Source organism: Lithobates pipiens, unplaced genomic scaffold (assembly GCF_037356315.1).
Source record: "Lithobates pipiens isolate NorthernLeopardFrog02 unplaced genomic scaffold, aLitPip1_a1.2 Scaffold_13, whole genome shotgun sequence".
In the NCBI taxonomy this organism is placed as follows: Eukaryota; Metazoa; Chordata; class Amphibia; order Anura; family Ranidae; genus Lithobates; species Lithobates pipiens.
This window is the reverse complement of record NW_027507718.1, coordinates 219,777,679-219,802,104: the sequence shown is the minus strand read 5'-3', so window position 1 is coordinate 219,802,104 and position 24,426 is coordinate 219,777,679. Positions and strand designations below refer to the sequence as shown.

General features: G+C 43.7%; 1 protein-coding gene across 2 annotated transcripts in view; it reads left to right on the top strand.

Annotated features, from left to right (window-relative positions):
* Positions 1-24,426, top strand: part of WRN (WRN RecQ like helicase) — a 212,458-nt gene that overhangs the window by 121,864 nt on the left and 66,168 nt on the right. For both annotated transcript variants that reach the window (XM_077476232.1, XM_077476231.1), the window contains exon 23: positions 12,587-12,722. In XM_077476232.1, coding sequence (XP_077332358.1) covers positions 12,587-12,722 — 136 coding nt within the window. The remainder of the gene's footprint in view (positions 1-12,586; positions 12,723-24,426) is intronic.

Sequence of the window (24,426 nt, the reverse complement as noted above, 5' to 3'; positions counted from 1 at the left end):
CTGGGGGCGTCAACATGGTCCCATGTCCTAATGTAGATAAAATGCATCAGGATCCAGCTATAGGCTCTCCACTTTTCCACTGGGCCTCTACGTTCGGTCTTACAGATGTTTGGAGGTGAAAACACCCCCGGACCTGGGGATACACCTGTAGTTCAGCCATGTACCTAGCTATGTCACATTGATCTCATATATGTCAGCAAGCCCGTCTTGTCTAGGGTGCGGGAGGTATCTGCCCTTCCCAGAGGTATCTCAAACCATGCTCCTGTCTTATTGCGGCTACAAGTCAGTGTCCCCAGCCAACTGCCTATGGTGACTTTCCAGGTACTGGGTCTCGGATGAGTGGGTGAAGCCAATTGTAAAATCAGCCGTTTTGTCATACTGGTCTTCTACCCCTCTTTGGTGATATCGCCCAGTCGATGGGATTGGCTTGGCTCATAGTTCCTCTCAAGCCTCCCTTGTCCAGGCTGAGGCTGCTGCCCAGACAATGGAAACACAGTATGTGGCAACTGGGGGGGAATGTCAGAGGGTGGCTCTATCTGCAGTTCTGAGGGAGGTCCAGTTCCTTAGTCTTGGCTGCCCAAAAAACATTGCTTTATCAATCACCCGAGGGTGTTTGAGCAGGGTGAGAGGAAGGGACGCATGCTTGTGTGGCTCTCCAAGGAACAGACAATATCTGCACATGTGGCCAGTGTCAGCGAAGACACAGGGAGATTGCTATCGGACCCTGGAAAAATCGACTCCCGTTTTTACCACTTATTATGCTGACTTGTATTCCTTTAGGGTTGGGTACTCCCAGGCTGAACTCCACTCCTTTTTGGAGACTATTGATTTTCCCATACTATCTGCGTCGATCCAGTCGAGCTGGGATGCCCCACTTACTCTGAAGGAAATTCAGTTTGCGGTGACATCCATGCAGGCGGGTGAGACTCCGGGAGGATGGCCCCCCCGGCCGAATTCTTTGAAATTCATAGTGCATCCACATTTAGGGAGATATTGCTGGTATCCCTTAAAGCTGCCTGGCTACCACCACCTATGTTACGTGCTCTCATTGTGGTTCTACCCAAGCCAGGGAAAGATCCAGAACTCTGTTCATTGTACAGACCCATTTCCCCACTAAATGTGGACGCCAAGATTCTTACAAAGGTTTTGACCAATCGACTTAATAAAATAATACTTTCCTTGATACACGGGGATCAGACAGGCTTTATGCCAGGTAAAGGCACTGATATTAATTTGGGATGGTTGTTCACGGTGATTGATCGGGTGGTTGAAGAAGGGGGGGGGGGGCAGTAGTGGTGGCCTCCCTGGATGATGAAAAAGTGTTTCACTTGGTGGAGTGAGATTATTTGTGGACGGTAATGCACAAATTCGGGTTTGGACCGGTCTTTATATCATGGCTACAGCTGTTATACTCCAACCCGACGGGCCAGGGTCCGCACGAATGGCATTCTGTCTGGATCTTTCCCACTCCGCCTGGGCATTGGACAGCCTTGCCCCCTCTCCCCCATCCTGTTTGCTCTCACTATTGAGCCACTGGCAATGATGCTTAAGTCTTCCCATAGGGTCACTGGCATATCAGTGCCTCCAATAGTAGAAAAGGTATCGAAGTACGTGGACGATACCCTCCTATATCTTAATGATCTTCATCAATCCCTGGCGGTGGCCCTGGTGGTCATTGAGTCATTTGGTAGATTCTTGGGTATCAAAAATTTTTTTGGACAAATCAATGTTGTTCCCCTTGAATCCCATAGCACCCCCCCCCCCCCCCAATCTACCAGCCCCTCTCTGGTGGGTAGATAAATTCAAATACCTAGGTATATATGTCCAAAGAAAGCTGCTGGATTATTTGGAGGCTAATGTGCTTCCAGTTCTACAGTGGTTCCTTCAAAAATGTAATACATAGAAGACTTTACCACTCACACCAGTGGGCAGAATAAACCTAATAAGGATGTCCTTATCAGGATCTCCCTGAATTTCTCTATGCGTTTAGACATACCCCTATTAGTATATCTCGCTATCGGAGGGCGGCCTGGCACTACCTATCTTTAAGAAATATTATTGGGCAGCTGCCCTAGTCTCAGTGAGATGGTGGTTTACACAGGATCAGTCTAAAACATTGGTAAACCTAGGATTTTACTCTGAATTTAGTAATTTGGTGTACTGGCCCTCGATTCAGCACACAAGTTACCACCCCCATGAGAACCACGGGGCTGGTGTGGAAGCAGGTTTCGGGGTCTCTGGCAGAACCCCAGACTTTCTTTCCCATATTCCCTTATAGGGTAACCCAGCGCTGGCCCACTTGAGGACAGTGCCTAATCCGCAGATGTGGGCTTGATATGGGATGGAGAACCTGCAGGATATTATAATAGGTTCCTGCTTCCTTCATGGATGTACTTTAGGTTCTTGCAACTTCGGCATGCGGTTCATGCACATTTCCCAGATCCAATCACCCTGTCTCCACACCCTTAGACTGACTTGTGCTTGTAATACAGGGGCTAAGAGGGCATTTTTGGCCTGGTGGCGTGATATACCGACCCTGACGGATGAGGACTTGTCTGAGAGCCTGCAACAATACATCCCCCTAATGATTGCGGCCAGAGATCACTTTATACAGCTAAAATTTCTACATAGAGTATATTATACGCCACAAAGGCTATCGGTTATCTACCGCACCTCTGACGCTGTGTCCAAGATGCAGAGGGGAAGTGGTATCAATATGGTATGGGCGTGCCCACTTCTACAGAAATGTTGGCAGGCAGTGGTTTCTGACATCAGTTCAATTAGTGGGATGCCCCTTAAGCTCGATCCATTTATTCTCCTGTTAGGCATAACAGATAACAACATACCTACTAACGCTCATACCAAACTGTTTCTTTTTTATACTGCTTATTATGCCAGAAAAAATATACTGATTAACTGGAAGGCACCTGAACCGCCTAGGATTTCTACATGGAGAGCAATGGTGAATGTTACTCTTCCACTGTATAAGTTGACGTATATTGGGGTGCAATTGCCCAGAAAATATGGTCAGCATGGGTGGAGACCAGACACCCTACAGTGTAGTTTTGTTTTGCGGTCCCTGCCCCCTCCCCCTTCTCTTGTTTCCCTCTTTCTGCCCCCTCCCCAGATCTCCTCTGACCTGAACTAACATTGGGATTTCTCCTCCCGCAGGCTACTGTACTTGTTGTGCTGATGTGAGTTAGAAGCTCTTGTATCCTATGTTCCTTACTAGTTGAATCTCTGTTTAAAGTCCTTGAGATACTTGAGCCAATCCCTGTTAGATGAAGTACATCGCTGTCATTTACATTTAACAATATTTTCAATAAATATTCCTTCTGAAAAAATAAAAAGAACATCTGTTGCTACGAATAAACTTCAAACGACTCTTTAGTGAGTACTGCTTACTCTACATATTCAGGCGCTTAGGATTGCAGACTGTCTCTAATGTAAATCATCTGGGATTTAGGTAGATGGCTAGATGGCATTGGAACCTTTGGCTAGAAGTGGGTGATAGACTTGTGTTCAAATTGTTGTCATGCTCATGTTAATATGATTCTTGTGGAGCATCTGCTTGATAGGTAGGCTGCTTCTGCAAACCGAGGGGTCACCATTGCAGCCTTGGGTTGTGTAGGCGAAACTCTGATCCAGAGATTGAAGTGCCACGCCTTAAGTCTATATTTAGAAAGAAGTTTAATTTGATGTAGTATCCAATGCTTTCAGCGGCCCAAGATCGCCACTTTATCAGGGTTACATTTTTTTTTAGGGTTAACCGTCTCAAAATCCAGGGGTATCTGGTGATTTAGCTGCTGTGTGCTTTTCGATAACTTGCAATTACTGTTAATGATACATATGTGTCTTTTGTTTGGTAGGTCATTAATTAAACCTTTGCAAAGTTTCAATGCTAGATTTTCTTTGGCTCTGTTCTTGGAGACTTTCTAATCTGCTCATTTTGACTGTGCCACATTAGAGAATATCACGCAAAATGGCAGATGAATGCTGCTTGTTCTATGAAACATGAACTATGCTAATGGATTTTGAAATAACTTTCATGCATATATTTTATTATTTTCATCAAGTTTGCAGACGGTGATAACTTTCTTTCTGTGTTTTATTTCATTTACAGATTGAGCTTTTTTTTTTTATATTCAAACACAATTGAGCGAGCATCTTTTAGGAGATGAATACACCTCACACCAGGCAGTAGCATTTTCCCATTTTGATATATAGCAGAACAAGGACTTTGATTAACAGAGCTACGATGAGGTTTTTAGAGACGTGTTAAATGCATTTCTGATTGTCTTTCATCTTCGGGTTATACAGCTCCCTACAGGAGGATGGTTACTTGCAAAAAAAAAATGTGGGCCAGCCCAGGTTAACCTCTTCCACTACTGTTGTCTGCAACCTGAAATCCTGTTATTCTCTGCTCCTAGAGTTAAATTTTTCTTCAGGGTTTTACAATAGCTCCAATTAACCCTAGTTCCTTTCTGGCTCTGACAGCAAAGGCTGTATGTGAGCTCCTTAGCCTCTTCCACAGATGCTATAGCAGATCTGCACAATGCCATGCTTCTAAAATATCTGGTGCAATAAAAATTTCTGTTCTTTCTAACTCTGACCCTAGGGGTCTTTTAGAGCTCTCAAAGCAAGCCAGCGGTTTGAGTTCTTCCTATATAGGGATTTGAGTCACCTTGACATACTTTGACACCTACCAAATTCTTACTAGTTCCCATTTGGAAAGAATTTTGTAAAACAGTGTTATACCCAGAAGGGACAACATCTCTTTGGACCAGTCCTTGAAATAAGCAATAGCACCCACCTATCTTAGCACAGGAAGCTTTGGGAAAGGTTTGCAAAGTCTTAAGCATTTTTGTTTCTTTAACCCTGGAGTATGAATTCTAGGTCTCCCAAAATGTGTTCTATGGCCACCCACAAAGCTGGTGGTAAAAAGCCTGCTATACCACACTTTTTTTGATGGTATCTGGTTTCTGCTTCCTCATGGGCAACTCACATCTAATCTTCCTGTGTCATCACACAGATTAGCATATTTACATCTAGCCATTTGGAGTTTTTTAAACCAAGGTATAATTGTCCTAGTTACTGTGGCAGAATGGTTTCAGGAGTTGTACTCCAACCTGATTACTGTTCTCTTTCTCAAAGAGAACATCTGCCTCGTTTAGAACCTGCAAGTCCAAACAATTCTGCATGGTATCCACCAGATCTCCCATTGCTTCCCTTATCCGATCTTCTTTGTTCTGGATTGACCTGGGCAAAGTTACTTTGCTGGTCTGGTTAGGTTCCTGACTTTTGCTTTTGTGGTCTCTAACAAATAGTTGGGAGCATTTCTAAATCTGTGCTTCTTACAGGATAGGAAGGATGTTCCAGAAAGGTCTATAGCCCTTCCCTAAGACCCTTGTTTTTTTCAAGTTGGGCCTATGAACAATTGTTTGCTGGTTTCCCACCACTCAGTTAGACTGTTTTAGGACATCTTGAAGGTGAATGACTTTGTGTCTCTCAATGGTAGAGAAATAAAATGGGATAGTTTTACTTTTCTTGGAGTCCATTAAGAGACACTTGTCCTGCCCCTCCATGTGCTTGATCATGCTCTCAGTAGTAGTTTTCAACTAAACTGAGGCATGCTGGTAGTGGAAGGGGTTATCTAGGTCTGGTCTACAGATTATTATTTTTGTTTTTGTTTGGCAGTGTGCAGTAATTTTGTAGGAGACAGTATAACCCAAATGCTAAAGACTTCCTGTGTCTGTCAATGAATTTCAAAAAAGGAATTCATAGCGACTACAGAACCCCTATATTTTTTAAGATTTCAGGTTTTTGAGAGGATTTATGAATGGTGAATGGGTGGGTGATAGGTTCTGGTTTCATTCATGGAAGCTGTAGTACTGCTTCTGTGAGTGGAGGAGCTGGGCAGAAAGGGCAGGCATAGTCGGCGACTCTTGGTGGGAGCCTGTGACAGCTTCCACAGTTCTGTTAACCCCCGCTGCACTGGATGATTAAGGCTGCTGGGGTGACTGTACATCTAATAGCTGTAAGTTCTGTCCCTTGTGTGGATTTTGTGTCTTTTTTTTTTTTTTTTGGCTGCACTTGGACTTTAAAGTTATTATATTGCCTTGAGTTCTATATTTGCCTTTTAGGTCACTAAAGTCTTTAATGTCAAGATTCATAATTATGCATTTAAGACCCAGACCTATCAGCTGCTCATTAGACCCAACTTGTATTGTATATAGCTCTGCTTTAGTCTGACTTTTTTTTTTTTTCTGAATGGGATAGCAAAATTGCTAAAGAGCAAAATAGAAAAATACTTATCTTGGCATACACCTCCTTCGTATAAACCAAGCTGGAAGAATATAATTACAAATTATTAGCCAGATGGTATATAGTAAATGCATAAGTATGATCCCCAATCATCACCTCTGTGTTGGAGGAGTGTGTGCCACCAGGGTTTTTGCAACAACAGGTGGACCTGTCCAATTATATAGATTGCTGCAAAGATATTCTCTGCTTGGTTCAGAAAGTACTCTCTCTTATAATCCTTGGGCAATTCTCTGCGACAACACCTTGTCCTCTGTTACAGTATAAAAAGTAATTGATGCCCTGTCTGATATCCAAATATGGAAGATCATCCATCCCACACCTTCTCAGAGAATGGCTATTCAGAGTAAATAAAAGATTTCTCATTGAGGAGATTGCATATTAATTGCATAATTAATTGCATATTTAATTTTGCATTAAGTTGGCTGTATAACCTTTGAAAGGTTATACAGCCTTACTGTTGTCCATAGACGCACACTAAAATGAGGTAGCCCAGTAAAAATCTAGAAAAGAGAGCGTACTTATGGTTACTTAAAAATGTTTTCCTTGCCTATCTGGCTCAAAGTGATACTAAAGCCTTGTTTTTAATTTAAAATTAACAAACCTGTTATACTTATCTGCTCTGTGCAGTGGATTTGCACAGAGCAGCCCGGGTCATCCTTTTCTCGAGTTCCTCTTCGACCTTTCTGGCCCCTTTCCCCTGCCAAATGCCCTCATAGCATGCAGCTTTCTATGGGGGCACCTGAGCCAAGCTGCAACTCCCTGTGTCCATGTTCTTTTAATATTTGTGATGTCATTTTTTTTTTATCTTCAATAAAAATTTCAAGGAGTGCAGCAATATTTTGGACTTTTTGAATACTTCTTGGTCTCACAGATGCAGCACCCTCGATCCTTGCTCACAAGATACCAGAGTGGATTAGTCACCTGGAGCTGCATTGGCTTGTTTTTTTGTGAGTTTCATAGTGAATGTAATCAATCAGTGTACTGTAACCCACCCCATAGCATTTGTCAATACGAGGGCATGGAGGGGGAGGGAGTGTCATTGACCACTGTGTATACACCCACCATGTGGGCAGTGGTGCATTCTGGTTTTGTGCTGCCCTAGGCAAGACTAAAACACCAGGCCATTGAGGGGTGCAGTGTTCAATAAGGTGGGGGCGGTGTGTATAGTGAAGGGTGGGCAACTGAAACTGCATGTTCAGTAGATGACAACAGCTGGTCTACACAATCTCAGGCTGCAGTGGGGACAAAGAGAAGATGGGAGGTATATTTCACTCTACACAAAATACTTTAGTGGCTTTGTGAATATGCACACTCTTGTTATATAGCATGCAATGAGAGTTTTTCAGCATCTGGGTTTAATGACACTTTAAGGGACACAGTTTTAGAGATGCTGGATTCTGCTGCCTCCTTTAGGAGAATTAGACACTGGAAACAAAAAGGGTTGAACAGGTAGTATAATCCCTCCCACTGATGGTCCAGTTTTTTTGCTGGTGTCCTAGGAGAATGGGCATCTTTTCTCCTCAGTGAAAAGCAAATACATTTTTTTTTCTTTTTATCAAGACATATTCTTCTTCAGTCGAGTTTGTTTGTGAATAATGATAGAGGTATGAGTGGCGCTGCCTAATGATTAACATGTGATATCCATAAAAATTATACAAACTAAAAATAAATGCAAATATAATAAAGTGACCGTGTGCTTTCTCTTTAAATACTGTAGCGTGTTTATCCTAAACCCATTGTGTCATTTCTTAAAATTGATGTGACCCAAAAAAACTAAATCTGAGCAAAAGGAAATGCACACCCTGTCTGAGTTCAACAATACTGATTATATCACTTATCTCATATACATATACATCCACTTCTAACATAAAGTGCTTAACATGACCAAAGTACATATGTGGGGAAAAAAAGATTTCATATGTAAAACAGTAAACAATAGCTATATATGGAAAATCAGTCCATATACAGTATCTCACAAAAGTGAGTACACTCCTCACATTTCATGTGACAACACTGAAAAAACGACACTTTGCTACATTGTAAAGTAGTGAGTGTACAGCTTATATAACACTGTAAATTTTCTGTCCCCTTAAAATAACTCAACACACAGCCATTAACCACTTCAGCCCCGGAGGATTTGGCTGACCAATGCCAAGAGCACTTTTTGCGATTCGGCACTGCGTCGCTTTAACTGACAATTGCGCGGTCGTGTGACGTGGCTCCCAAACAAAATTGATGTCCTTTTTTTTCCACAAATAGAGCTTTCTTTTGGTGGTATTCGATCATCTCTGCGGTTTTTATTTTTTGCGCTATAAACAAGAGCGACAATTTTGAAAAAAAAAGCTAAACTTTTTACTTTTTTGCTATACTGCATATCCCCAAAAAATATATATAAAAAATAAAAAAACATTTTTTCCCTCAGTTTAGGCCAATATGTATTCTACATATTTTTGTTAAAATAGATTGCAATAAGCATTTGATTGGTTTGCGCAAAAGTTATAGCGTCTACAAAATAGGGGATAGTTTTATGGCATTTTTATTAATATTTTTTTTTTTTAACTAGTAATGGCGATCAGTGGTTTTAATCGTGACTGCGACATTATGGCGGATACTTTTGACATATTTTTGGGACCATTGGCATTAATGCAGCGATCAATGCTATACAATTGCATTAATTACTGTAAAAATGTCACTGGCAGTGAAGGGATTAACCAGGATGGGGCGCTACAGGGGATAAGTGTGTCCTAGGGAGTGATTCTCACTGTAGGGGGGATGGGCTAGCAGTGACACAGCACTGATCACCTCTCCCTATTACAGGGAGCTGTGATCAGTGTACTGTCACTAAACAGAATGGGGAAATGCTTGTTTACATTATTATTTCCCCGTTCTTCCTCTGAGTGAGACAATCACGGGTATCCCTGCAGACATAGAGTCCATGGGACCCACGGTTGGACTCACGGAGATCGCGGCGAGCACACGCGCCTGCTATGCAAGCCTCGTGAAATCACATCATATACCGTGGTTTTGCACAGTGGAGCCAACCTGCCGCAGTAAAACTGCGGCGGCTGGTCCGCAAGCGGTTAATGTCTAAACCGCTGGCAACAAAAGGTGAGTACAGCCCTAAGTGAAAATGTCCAAATTGTGCCCAAAGTGTCAATATTGTGTGTGGCCACCATTATTTTCCAGCACTGCCTTAACCCTCCTGGGCATGGAGTTCACTAGAGCTTCACAGGTTGCCACTGGAGTCCTCTTCCACTCCTCCATGACGACATCACGGAGCTGGTGGTTGTTGGAGATCTTGTGCTCCTCCACCTTCTGTTGCGATGCCCCACAGATTCGGCTTCTTTAGCAAGGCAGTGGTCGTCTTGGAGGTGTGTTTGGGGTCGTTATATTGCAGTTCTCTGAAGGGGGGGGGGGGTAATGCTCTGCTTCGGTATGTCGCAGTGCATGTTGGCATTCATGGTTCCCTCAATGAACTGTAGCTCCCCGGTGTCGGCAGCACTCATGCAGCCCCAGACCATAATACTCCCACCACCATGCTTGACTGTAAGTAAGACACACTTGTCTTTGTACTCCTCACCTGGTTGCTGCTACACACGCTTGACACCATCTGAACCAAATAAGTTTATCTTGGTCTCATCAGACCACAGGACATTGTTCCAGTAATAAAAAGCACTGAATAGACCTGTACAAAAATTATGGTACATAAAATAGTCATTGAATGCTTAAAAAAAACATGATGTTCAACTAGGGAACTTATCCACAATTGTCTATGTGAAAAAGAGGTTCATATCATGGTATATCAGTCGTTGTATAAACTGAGGCATTTAAACATAAATTACATGCGATACTGCCAGTTCGCCAGATCACACGGGGCGAACACCATCTAGGCTCCCGATCTTCTAGGTGATCTAATGTCCCAAGATGTAAGGCAGGGAATGGTGCTCGCCACGGGAACAGTAATGGACGAGGGCTGTGGATGTACAATCCTATCTCTCGCTGTGCGAGGCAGGCTTTTAACAGAGCGTTGTACCGGCTTGGACGACTGGGATGTTCTTACAACATTCGGGGCTTCCAATGTGTTCAAACACTGCTGCTAGATGTGCAGGGAGCTCTCATTGAGGGCCGGAAGTTGCGATCGCACAGAACACAGAGGCGGCGGAAGTAATCTCCGAGCAGCTAGAACATAGCGGACTCGATCGTATAGCTTTGGGTTGTCATAGCGACTTCAACTAGCATGTTCCGCATGCATGCGCTTTCTCAAAGTCCTGTCTTTTCCAGTAATCCATGTCCTTAGTCAGCTTGTCTTCAGCAAACGGTTTACGGGCTTTTTTGTGCATCATCTTTAGAAGAGGCTTCCTTCTGGGACAACAGCCATGCAGACCAATTTGATGCTGTGTGCGATGTATGGTCTGAGCATTGACAGGATGACCCCCCACTTCAACCTCTGCGGCAGCCGTCTTGGCCATTGTGCTGCAGCCCAGTTTCAGGGTCTTTGCAATCTTTTTGTAGCCTAGGCCATATTTATTTAGAGCAACAATTCTTTTTTTCAGATCCTCATAGAGTTCTTTGCCATGAGGTGCCATGCTAAACTTTCAGTGACCAGTATGAGAGAGTGAGAGCGATCATACCAAATTTAACCCAGCCGTAGGTTCCTATGTGAGCGTAATCATACACAGAGAGGAGGAGGAGGAGGAGACTCTTCGATATCACCCATAAGGATTAGAAAACATTTTGTATGTGGTGCCCTTGATGCCTGCAGGGGTTCAGCTATCTGGTGAGTGGAGGTCTAAGGGGGGAGCTTAAGTGATTTCCAGCACAAGACACTTTGGATTGGGAACATTTATAAGTTTTCATATATAGCCATTGTTTATAGTTTATTTTTGCACATATGTACTTTGGCCATGTTAAGCGCTTTATGTTATAAGTGGATGTGTTATGTTTTTGACATAAGTGATATAATTAGTATTGTTGAACTCAGCACTTAAAGAGACAGAGTGTGCATTTTCTTTTATTCAGACTTTGTTTTTTTTGGGTCACATCATTTTAAGAAATTACACAATGTTTTAAGATATACACGCTACAGTATTTAAAGAGACAGCACACGGTCACTTTATTATATTTACATTTACTTTTAGTTTGTACAATTTTTATGGATATCACATATTAATCATTAGGCAGCAACTCCTACCTCTATCATTATTCATTTTCTATATACCTTATTTAGGTGGGATTTTTGCAGTAAGGCAGCAGCGCAGAATCCTATACCTTACCTTAGTCAAGTTTGTATACTGCAAAGCTCCTCTTGCAGTTTTCCTGGATCAGCTGCTCCCCAGCTCTGCCTACGTGACCGTACCTGGATCCCACCAGGAAGAGGATGCAAGGCCACCTTGTAATGTGACTCCAGGGAACTGGACTCTGTCACATAATTCTGCTAACAAATTCAATCTTGGTGCCCCACACTGTGATCAAGACCTTCACCCACACTTATGGATGTGTGCTAACCCTCACAGATGGACCTCTAAGTTATAGGAGGTCTCACACAGCATAAATATTTCCAGGTATTGTGCACAGTATCTCTAGCATTAATGTATGTTATCGTCAATAAGCAAACCGCAAAAAACATAGTGCCCTCCTTTATACCTTACCCCCCCCCCCCCCCCCCCAAAAAAAAAATTCTATTGCATTGAGCCAAAGAGTCTATCATGCTGGAGTGCTTGAAGTGATCAGCCCACAATTGGTTTGTCAGATTTACACAAATTCCTGGCGGCTACAGCAGCAGTATGTTTAAAGCCCCCTACTGCTGCTGACGTACAACTTAAGTCAGCGGTAATAAAAGAGTTAAAGGGCACTGTGACTGAAAAAAGGTTGAGTAACACTGCCCCAAACCACTGTATTTTTATGAATAAGTAAAATCTGAACCATAGAGTAAACAGAACATTCAATTTTGCCCTATTCATAGAACAAATCTAGCAGCAGTTTTGCTAGGCAAATAGCTATGATGTTTTTTTTGTTATAATTGGACACCTAATGTTTTTTTTATGTAATGATTGGTACAAAAGACAATGTAATGTTTGTTTGGGTTACATTTCCCTGTTATGTAATCACATGGTCTTGTATGCCATATATTCTCCTATGTGCACTTACACTTATGATAGGGTACTTTTTTACCCCATTAAATACATTTTTATTTCTGTATTTTTCTATATTTTTATTTGTATTGAAAAAAAAACTCTCAATTTGTTTTATGTGTGTTTTGTAGATTAAAATATAACCTTAAGGATGTAGAAGATAGTCTTGAAGATTTTGGTCCACAGGCCCTTCAGCTCTTATCTGCTGTAGAAGCGCTGGGTGAAAAATTTGGCATCGGCGTCCCTGTTTTGTTTCTTCGTGGATCTGTAAGTATCTTTGGTACAGTTTTAAACCTTACATTTGCCATGATTTCTTACCTTACTACTGCAGGTAATGCATCATTATGGTTTGATGTACTGATATCAACATTCGTTGGCTTACCATCATTTCTATCTTATGTTCACTTTTATAACCAGAACAGCCTGCTATGTATTTCTATTAAACTTTCTTGCAATCATAGATGACTAGAAGGTGGATTAATAGACATACAATATCTCACAAAATGAGTACACCCCTCACAGTTTTGTAAATATTTTATTATATTTTTTATGTGACAAACCTGAAGAAATTACACTTTGCTACAAGGTAGTGTACAGCTTGTATAACAGTGTAAATTTGCTGTCCCCTCAAAATCACTCAACACACAGCCATTAATGTCTAAACCACTGGCAACAAAAGTGAGTACACCCCTAAGTGAAAATGTCCAAATTGGGCCCAAAGTGTCAGTATTTTTTTGTGGCTACCATTATTTTCCGGCACTGCCTAAACCCTCTTGGGCATGGAGTTCACCAGAGCTTCACAGGTTGCCACTAGAGTCCAGTTCCACTCCCCCATAACTATATCACGGAGCTGGTGGATGTTAGAGACCTTGCGCTCCTCGACCTTCTGTGTGAGGATGCCCCACAGATGCTCAATTGGGTTTAGGTCTGGAGACATGCTTGGCCAGTCCGTCACCTTTACCCTCAGCTTCTTTAGCAAGGCAGTGGTTGTCTTGGAGGTGTGTTTAGGATTGTTCTCATGTTGGAATACTGCCCTGCAGCCCAGTCTCCGAAGGGAGGGGATCATGATTTGCTTCAGTGTGTCACTGCACATGTTGGCATTCATGGTTCCCTCAATGAACTGTGGCTCCTCGGTGCCGGCAGCACTCATGCATCCCCGGACTATGAACCTCCCACCACTATGCTTGACTGGAGGCAAGACACACTTGTCTTTGTACTCCTCACCTGGCTGCTGGTGGATGTTAGAGACCTTGCACTCCTCGACCTTCCTTTTGAGGATGACGAGGGGACACCATCTGAATCAAATAAGTTTATCTTGTTCTCATCAGACCACAGGACATGGTTCCAGTAATCCGTGTGCTTAGTCTGCTTGTCTTCAGCAAGCTGTTTGCGGGCTTTCTTGTACATCATCTTTAGAAGAGGCTTCCTTCTGGGACGACAGCCATGCAGACCAATTCAATGCAGCGTATAGTCTGAGCACTGACAGGCTGACCCACCCCACCCTTTCAACCCCCTTTCCCAAAAACAACCTCTGGATATGACGCTGAACATGTGCACTCAACTTCTCCGGTCGACCATGGTGAGGCCTGTTTTGAGTGGAACCTGTCCTGTTAAACTGCTTTATGGTCTTGGCCACCGTGCGGGCGAAAAAGTTTATACTCATACTCATACTATAAAGGGAAGGAATACTTAGTTGGCATTACCATACTCTTATTGTACAAGTTTTAACTTTTTTTTTTTTTTCAACTATTCGGGCATGAAAGGTTTTAAGAAAATTTACCAGGCCCTGGTCTCACTGAGGTTGAGAACCACTGTCATATGAGGATTGACATCTTTTTTGAAGTTATTTATTTATTTTATCAAGATTCTTTCTATGTCATTGCTAAGCTGGTCTCTATGTACAATTATTTGGATCAGCCTTCCCTAAGGCTAACTTTAGATTGCTGTATCCAGACCCCGCTGCACTTGGACACGTAGAGATAGTCTGCTATGTGACCTTTGGCCATAGGTATCTGCATTGTGGCATTTTCCAGACCTGTGTCAGGTCTGTCGTCAGAATAAACTCTGATGGTTTTCCCGACTGAGTTCCGCTGAAACTAACTTGCCTACACACGATCACTCCAAAGTCCGTTCGTTTAGAACATGGTGACATACAACACGTACGATGGGACTAGAAAAATGAAGTTCAATAGCCAGTAGCCAATAGCTGCCCTTGTGTTTTTGGTCCGTCGGAACAGCATACAGACGAACGGTTTTCCTGATAGAAATTGATTCCGTCGGAAAGATTTAAAATATGTTCTATTTCTAGGTCCATCAGAATTTTCGGGAAAAAAAAGTCAGCTGAAGCCCACACACGATCGGAATATCTAATGAAATGATTCAGTCTGACTTTTTCTGCCGGAAAGTTCGACCGTGTGTACATGGCATAAGAGTTAGCCGTGGAACACTTTCCAAGGCCAGAGTAATTACATTGCATGAGCCCCTGACCCTGTCTCTAAGGACTCGCCTTCCGAATAGGCCATGCACTGGAAACTACCTTGTTGCCAAACACCTGCAAGTTTCCCACTTCTTGACAGTCTCACTGTGAAGCGGTTAGTGCTAAGGGACTGAGTGCTGATGTTATCCACTGGGTAGAGTGTTGCATGTGTGTGCTCCCTTTACTGTCCTTCATCATTGAAAAAGCATCTTTTTCCTGCTGCTCCTAATTGCAAGAGACATGGAATTTTATTCCTTGTTTAATTCTTACTGCCCACATACATTAACCTGGTCCCTTTCAGTCACCTGACCATTCACTGCTTACTCAGGTTGCTGGATTTTTTGATTACAAAAGGCTATGTTGTTTAGCACTGCCACATATCTGATTCAGGACACAGGAGGCCATTTCTGCTGTACCAGGTACCCCAACTCGCACTCGACTAGCTGTTTGTGGTGCTGATAGCAGCATAAATTTTGAGTCCCCTAACTCCAGTGGCTTGGAATTTTGCCTTCTGCTAAAGTATATGCCATCTTCATAGTCTGATCTGGCTCCCTCCTCAAGGGAGGATTTCGCTATCGTTATGCGCTAATGATTGCTGTTTTTTGACCACAGAAGTCATAATTGAACTCCCACGCCTTCCCCTTCAGAATCTTAATGTGATCTGCCCCCAGCTTTTGGATCTTCATTCACCAAGACTCTAGTAAACAAGAAAAACAAAAAGAGGCACCTCTAAGTGCAGCATTAAAACTTAATATCCCACAGGGGTTAAAAACACTTACAAGATGATAGATAAAAAGAGCTCGTCATGAGTATGGTAAGGCATCAGGGTGGTCCCAGGAGAGGTCAGCAGCAGAAGGTCCTGATCTGGCCAGCAGAGGGAAGCCGCAGCTCTGGAAATTCCAATGGAGCAGCCACTCTGCTGGGATCAGCGTAGAACCCGAGTTCCCGAGAGAACGTCAGCAGAGGAGACCAGCAACCAACGTGGACCGCAAACCAGAAGTGGGGTGATCAGAATGGGATGCATTTCGGAACAACTGATTGGTTCCTTCTTCATGCCAATAACTAGAGACAAGAAGTCATAGCTTCTTATAGTCTAGGGGCAGGCTGTGGGAGGGGATATGGGCGGGACACATGGGGGGGGAGCAGTATGTGCCCAGGATTATGGTATGCTATGCAAGCACTGGAAGTGCAAGGTATAACACAAATGTATACACCAGGGATATGCAATTAGCGGACCTCCAGCTGTTGCAAAACTACAAGTCCCATCATGCCTCTGCCTCTGGGTGTCATGCTTGTGACTGTCAGAGTCTTGCTATGCCTCATGGGACTTGTAGTTCTGCAACAGCTGGAGGTCCGCTAATTGCATATGCCTGGTATACACAATAATGGGAGGAAAACCAGACGAAACTGAATCACAAAAGGAGGAAAAGAAAAACTCCAAAAGATGACACGGGGCATGCAAATGAAAGGGTGGACATAGCCCTCTCTTTTTGCAAACACATATACATTTATACATATATGAATCGGTGTGGGTAAATGCACCATCTTGTATGCCAACAAAGAATTTAATGGATATGAGATAAAGTTTAAAAAAAAAGAATATATATGTATATTAAATGTGTATCTCAAATAGGACAGTAAATGCGCAATGAGAGGCATCCAATGATGTACTAATATTATCCAATACGAGGCATACATAATTGGATAATAATGAGCATGAATGAAAATTAATAAAAATGACGCTGTATCTTGTAAAGAGAACTGATGTAATAAGGGAATTAAAATAAAGGGAAAAGGAATGATTGGAGCGTTTTAAAGTTTAGCACTAATTTCCAAATCCTCATTTAACCCTCCAGGACACAGCACATCCAAAGAGAAAATCCAATACATTTCTCTCTGGCAAACCTTGCGAAACCGTTCAGCGGGAGGGATGTCCCTAGGCATAGCCTCAATAAACCAAACCTTCAACCCATCAGTAGACTCATTATGGCGTTCAAGCACGTGCCTAGGGACACCATGGATGGTCCAGGCCCTCGGTAAAGAAAAATTGGCAAGAGTCTGAAGCTGAGTCTTTCCAGTCCCTTAGGGAAGAACCTGCACCTGAGCAGTAGCAATCTTTTGCCATTACCCCCAAAAGCTACACGGTACTTTAAAAACAGCATATAGCCTCTAACAGTGCTGTCCCCAATCTAGGTTCTTGTAGAGCTTTTAAGATCACCTACACTTCAAGTGCACCCACTGTTTGCAGTCTGCCTTTGTGGAACTCCAAAATGAAGCCATTTCTAAGACGTCTACAATCCGCTGCTCAAGCTTTCAGGTGCTTACTCCTCTGGGGTCTGTTCCTGTCACATAACATTCAGTAATCTTCTGGAGCCGCACCCCACTTTAAAAGGGTACAATGTAATGATCATTATGTTTTCTCAGAATTTAGTACTTAATGGTATACTAATTTTATACTTCACAGTTGCTGGTTTTGAACGCTAGAGACAGAGGTATATTTGATTTCAGTTAGCTAGAATCAGGTCTTTGCATTTGTAACTTACAGAGACTGCTGGCTTGTCATTCTTTTCATCAAGACCTTTGTGAAGGGTGACTTTGTTGGATCTGAAATTGGTTCTCTGGCACTTCAGAAACCATTTTGTGAACTTAATAGGGATACTCCCCTTTCCACTGTTACAAGGTTGTGTTTCTTGTTGCCACCAACTCTATGAAGCAAATGTCTTAAATCACAGCTTAGCTGGATTAGTCTTACACAAGGACAAAGTGACGTTGAAGCCCAGAATGTTCTTCTTTTCTACAATAGTTTCTTCCTTTCACCTCAACCAGGACATCATTCTCCATCTCTTTACAGCCAGTTTATCAGAGGGAGATCTTCCATTGCTTGGATGTAGTTTGGGCTGCAAGAGTTTACCTTGTAATCACAGCTTATTTCATAAAGACTACTAATTTGTCATTCATGATGGTCTCCTTAAGGGTGAATCAGCTTCTTATAGCACAGTTTCTCTGTGGCTTTAGGCTGTTTCCTGCTCTAAATGTGTTAACATGTTTTTCAAGCTTAATAAGACTTCATCTGATCCCAAATTCAGTCACTTAAGTTCCTTTTAAGTGACTCTTTGAGATGCAGGCAGTCCCCAGGTCTGTTGGTTCTTTGTGAACCTGTTAGCGTTTTGTTTGCTGTTCCCCTCCCCTCAATTGAACAAGACTTTCCGCGTCCTTCAGTGGACAAGAAAGAAAATAAGATTTTAGCATTTACTGTAAATTCTTTTTCTTGGAGTTCGTTGAATGACAAGTCCCACCTCTCTGTGTTCACGATAATGCTTTTGGTACTACTTAGCCACAAAATTACTGAGGCATTAAGGGAGAAGTTATCCGGGGATGGGCAAGAATTTTTTTTGTCTGATCCTCCTGTAGGCAACTATATAGTCTGACTGTAAAAGGCTTCCAGTGTCCCTCAATAGACTTCAATAAAATTATTTTATATAAAACACGAGTCCTTGGCCGCCCTATAAAAACTATAATTCCAGCAACCTATAGCTTACACAGGACTGTCATTTTACGATACTGCAGCAGAGTAGCGGCTCTGTGTCAAATCACGTACCTAGTACGTGATCTGACACTTCTGGGTCTGTAGCACGCACATGTGCCCCCGGCGACATGCTACTGCTGTGATTTTACACAACGGGAGCCAATAAGCGGGTCTGGTGGACCCTATGTCTGCCGGGACCCACCGATCGTTCCAGGGATCAGCAGAACGGTGGTCTGCCTGTGTGAACAAGGCAGATTGCCGTTCTTTGAGAAGGGAAGACCAAGATCTTGTGTTTCTGCTTAGCAGGAACACCGATCTCTGTCTTTCCACAGTAAATGCACCCCCACACATTTAGAAAACACTCCCAGGGAACACCGTTAACCATTTGATCGCCCCTGATGTCAACCCCTTCCCTGCCAGAGTCTTTAGTACGGTGACAGTGCATTTTGTTTTTGCACTGATGACTGTATTGGTGTCCCTGGTCCCCAAAAAGTGTCACTTGGTGTCAGATTTGTCCACCACAATGTCACAGTCCTGCTAAAAGTCTCTGATCACTGCCATTAAGTAAATAAAAAATTACACAAATCTAATCGTTGTAGACGCTATAACTTGGCTTTTAGGATTAACAAAACAATCCTAAATGCAATCAAAACTTTTTTTTGAATGAAGTAATATCCACAGTATAGATGCATAACTGACTCATGCTGGTCTACGTTTTAACATGTGCTGCAATGTGTTATTAATACGAATTGCAGTGCTTTATTTTTTTATTTCTTTACTTTACATCTCAATGTATTGTAAAATGCCACAGCATGTTGTGCTGTGTTACAAAAATGCAACATATTCTACCTCTTTTCAACATGTGGGTTGGTGCAAACAAACAATTGGACATGGGGAAAATTGTCTGGTCTTTTCCAGAAACTGTATTCAGCAATGCAGCCCAATGCAGTTGATGTAAATTGGCCCTAAATTGTTCATTGGAGTCGGATGCACTGTTCATTGTGTCCTCCCTCCTTGAAAAGATGTACCCAAGAACAAAAATGAACTACACTGCTTACCAGTCATTAATATGGTGGCTGCATTAGTTGTTTTCTTTTTTCTGGCTAAGAATATTTTCTGCAATTACAAAAAAATTCCTGTTGATCTTGCTAGAAATCTGGTGGTTCTGTAACAACTTCTCTGGTGATTTTGTAACCACTCCAAAACCTAAACAATTTTGTCATCTTTTCCACCTATCTTCTGTGAACTACAGTGCAACTGCCCTACCTGTAATGGAGGTGAGAGGGCAAAGTGTTTGTAGTTTAAATCAGGAAAGCAGCTTAGTGTCATAACACTGCTCCTCCATTCAGGAGTGATTATTGCCACCCAAGGACAGAAGGTGTTGAATTCAGCTGTTAGAAAAATGTTAGAAAGTACTGCGGAGGTCAGTTACTTTTTCCTGGTGCATCATGACCGCATACAATGTGTTGTGATTCCGTCCCCACAACCTGAGATGACTGGTTAACTATAAATCAAAGACAGACCCAGCTCACAGCATTCTCCTTTTTTTCCTCACCTGATCATTACTAGAATTGCAAGGTATCCCTTACCATTTGTCACCCCTGGCAGGTTAAGCCTCTCCTGGGTGGAAGTCCTTTCTGTACAGTCTCTAAATGAGCTATATGGCTGGAGCCCCATTCTGGTGATGCAGGATTGTCAAAGAAAGCTTTAACCACTTCCCGTCTGTGCCGTCAAATGACGGTTGGGCGGCTCTGCTCTCGTATTGGGTGGATGTCATATGACAGCCCTCCAGAACGACTGCCCTTGCGCTCCCTTGGGGGTGCACATTGCGGCAATCGGTGGTATGGTGTGTCGGTTTGACACACCGCTACACTGATCTCGGTAAAAAGCCTCTGACAGAGTCTCTTTACCACGTGATCAGCCATGTCCAATCACAGCTGATCCCGTAAACGGGAAGAGCCGTTGATCAGCTTTTCCTCACTCACTTCTGATGTCTGGCTGCTCTCCTGACGAGGGGTCTGTGATGATTATCAGCGCAGCCCACCCAGGACCACCAGGATGCCGCCAGGTCCACCAGGGATGCCACCACACTGGACCACCGGGTATGCCACCCTAGACCACCAGGCAGCTGCCAATCAGTACCCAGGCAGCTGCCAATCAGTGCCCATCCCCAATGCCTGTCAGTGCCATCAGTGATGCCAATCAACGCAATCAGTGCTGCCCAGCAGTGCCGCCGATCAGTGCCACCCATAAGTACCCATCAGTGCAGCCTTTCAGTGCCGCCTATCAATGCCCATCAGTGCCACCTTATCAGTGTTTGACTGTGCCGTCTTATTAGGGCCCAATGAAGGAGAATTTGCTCTTTTTTTTTTTTTGAAAATTTTATAACAAACAAAATAATTTTTTTTTTTTTTTTTTTTTAATATAAGTCTTTTTCATTTTGTTTAGCAAAAAATAAAAAAACACAGAGGTGATCAAATACCACCGAAAGAAAGCTCTATTTGTGAGAACAAAATGATAAAAATTCTGTTTGGGTACAGTGTAGCATGACCGCGCAATTGTCATTTGAACAGCAACAACGCTGAAACCTGGAGGGAGGGGTGGACTTCAACGACCAGTTGGCGCCGTACCTAATTGCCCATAAGGCCAGACGCTGGTACAAAAAATGAACTGGGTCCTTCCTTAAATTCCAGGAAGTGATCATCACAGCTCTTCTGTTACCAGACAGTGCTGTGGCCCACCTTCCCAATGCAAATGCAGTGAGCCGGCTGCATGTGAGGCATTTTCCATATGTCCTTCCTGGTACCCCTACTCAAAGAAAGAAGATGTGTCTGCAGAAAACATGGATTTAGGCGTGACACCCACTTTTACTGGCCTAACCGACCTTGTCTCTGCATCGGTGACTGTTTCAATCGCTACCGCACACTAGTGGAGTATTAGCATAGGGTACAGCATTGCACAGTCCTAGGGCACACTTACACAGGGTCTCAAAAGATGAGATGGCCATCACATTTTGAGAGACCCTAATCTGGAACATTTACAGTTTATATAAAAGCCAAAAATAGTTGTGGTTCGCTCTTTTGTCCGCTATTTTGTCTCTATTGTTACTGTATTTTAGAACAGTAATGTTTTATTTTTACTATGTTTTATTGTATTTGCTTTGTGGGTATGGTATGTCTTACTGTTAGGCTACATGCCAACGGCTTTTTTTAAAAACGGGCTGTAAAGCCAGTACAGATGCCAGCAAAAAAGCAGTGTTAAAAATGCGATTTTATCCACGTTTTGCATTGAACTCAATGCACGTTACTCCGTGCTGGCTTTCAGACGTTTTTCTTTGTCACCATTCAAAATCAATGGTTCCCTATGGGGGCCCATTAATTTGAATAGAGGTTGCACCAGAATTCGGATCAAGAGGATCCGACTTGCGGTGCGATTTGTGTGCTGAAAATCTTAAGCGGGAAACGCGAAAATAAAAAATTTGCATGAGGCCCTTTGCCCCAAAGCACCAACCCCCCATGTTAAGGGCATGTGGCTTTGTGTGTTTGGGGGGGGGGGGGGGGCACTCGCTCGACCCCCCCCCCCTTTCCTGACCTGCCAGGCTGCGTGCTCGTATAAGGGTCTGGTATGGATCTTGGGGGACCTCCACGCCATTTTTTTTTTTTGGTATGGGGGTTTCCCTTAAGATACATACCAGACCAAAGGGTCTGGTATCATCTTGGGAGGGAAACCTCATGCACATTCCCCCCTCAAGATTCTCAACACACAAGTCGCACCGCAAGTCAGATTCTTTTGATCTGACTTCTGGTGTGACCTCTATTCAAATCAATGGGCTCCCATAGGGAACCATTGATTTTGAGTAGAGACAAACACTGGACAAGGCCTTACACATTGTTAAGCCTCGTTAAATCGCGTTTAACACCTTTTGCCGGCATCTGATGTTTTTACAGCTCTAGCACTGGAGCCTCAGAACGCACTGGTCCTGGGTTTTGTTTGCAGCTTAAGAACAACTATGCCATTTACATCTCAAAAACTACATGGTGGGGGCGTGGCCTGGACATGGCGGGATAGAGACGTGCAGTTGCAGAGCTCCCAACCGTCTCTCACCTAATCTGAAGATTTCGGATACCACAGCGCAATATGTACACCTCACGGAAGAGGTCTGCCAAACGGAACAACTAATTCCTCAGATCCCTGCCTCAAACCTCGCCGCCGAGCGACATTCAGACACTTTTCCATCTCTCACAGCAGCCCGTGCCGGGATCCAAGATGGCAGTGGCACGCGGAGACATGGAGGAAGACGGGACCTCCAGCTACTCACCAGACCGGCGCACGGAGGTAATGATGGCAAGCACATACTCCACTACCCCTAGGGACCTCCACCCTGAGGCGGAAGAGGCCCCGCGAACACCCTCTCAGCCTTATCAGGTGGACACAGAACAACGCTCGCTGCTGCAAGCGCTCCCCACAAAAGCGGATATCACAGCTCTTATTGGGACTGTAGAGGCTGCACACCGCAAAGAACTGCCCATAGTAAATACGGAGGTTAAGGAACTCACCTCTAGAATTGCGAGGGGTGAGACCTCCCTCTCAGCCCTTGAGCGTTGGGTGGCAGCCATTGAAGGGACAAGATGCACAGGCAGAAGCACTAATTGAACAACAGCTCCATCTCGAGCCGAAGAAATAACCTGCAGATTAGGGGATTGCCGGAGGCTACTGGTCCAGAAGATCTGGCGGACACGTGGTAGCTATTTTCTGAGGTATGGCGGGGGTGATCTTCCGAAACGTGTGGAATTGGACAGGATCCACAGGACCTACGGATGTAATCTGCAGATTGCATCATTATATAAATGAGGCCATCATAAGGAAATCCTGGGAGGCGGGTGACCCAGAGTTCGATGGCGTGACTATCAAGGTACTCCCGGACCTCTCCCACGCCACCCTGCAGAGACGGGCAATCTAGAAACAATTACTAGACTTGGCCTGCTGCAGTGGTGCGACATACCGCTGGGGATACCCATTATCCGTTCCGGAAGGACCAGCGATTCTTCATTCTGCGAAAGCCAAGCTCCCTCCCAGACCTCTTCTCTTTTCTAGGGGTGGAACCCATCGATGTACCAAACTGACTTGCCCTTCTTCCTAGAGCCCAAAGTCGGGGGACCCCGCAGGTGATTTACCGCACCTTCACAAGAAGATGCATGATTTATATTTTGTGGACGTACATAAGTTCCATGTTGACTGACTTTGACCACTGGATGCATCATGATTGCAATTATCTGTTCTACTGTATTGGATACTTGTCCCCTCCTCCGGTTTCCACATGTCAATGTCTTTTAAATTATGTGTGCTCCCCCTCGTGGGGGATCTGGCGCATACAGATGTCACCTGCAGCCCTTACTGGATACCGATCACCTACCCTGATGGGGAGACGCTGTATCTGGCTTGCCATTACTCTCTGGATGAGGCATAGCCATTGCAGAAGTTACTATTCGCGAGGGAGAAGCACAGACCCAAATCAATGCAGAGACTGAAGAGAGACTGAAATGCAAGCTACAGGGGATAATCCTACTGTGGGAAAATCAGTGATGAAAATGTTGGGAACAGCGATCCCCTCAGCTGAGGGACTTAGTCTCACCAGTAACTCTTTTTTGAGACACGTAGCAAGTAGGCGAGGTGGCTGTATGAAAGTGCCGGAGGGACTGGCTTTGTGGATCTCTGGTGCTACATCAGTCTACTGGCCACACAATAGGAGCTCCAGAAGGCCCCTTATGTACTTAGACTGTGTCTGGTCTTGCTCACAAAAGAAGAGCCAAACAGGTGGGAATGGGGAGTGGACGGGTGGTCTAGAAGCGGAAGTCAACAGGTATAGTTGTAGACATGTTGGAATGTATAACCCCAGCTACTTTTATTTTTGTTTCACGCTGGTTATTTTTTGTTTTTCTTCCTGTTTTTGTTCCTTATCCTTTCCGGAT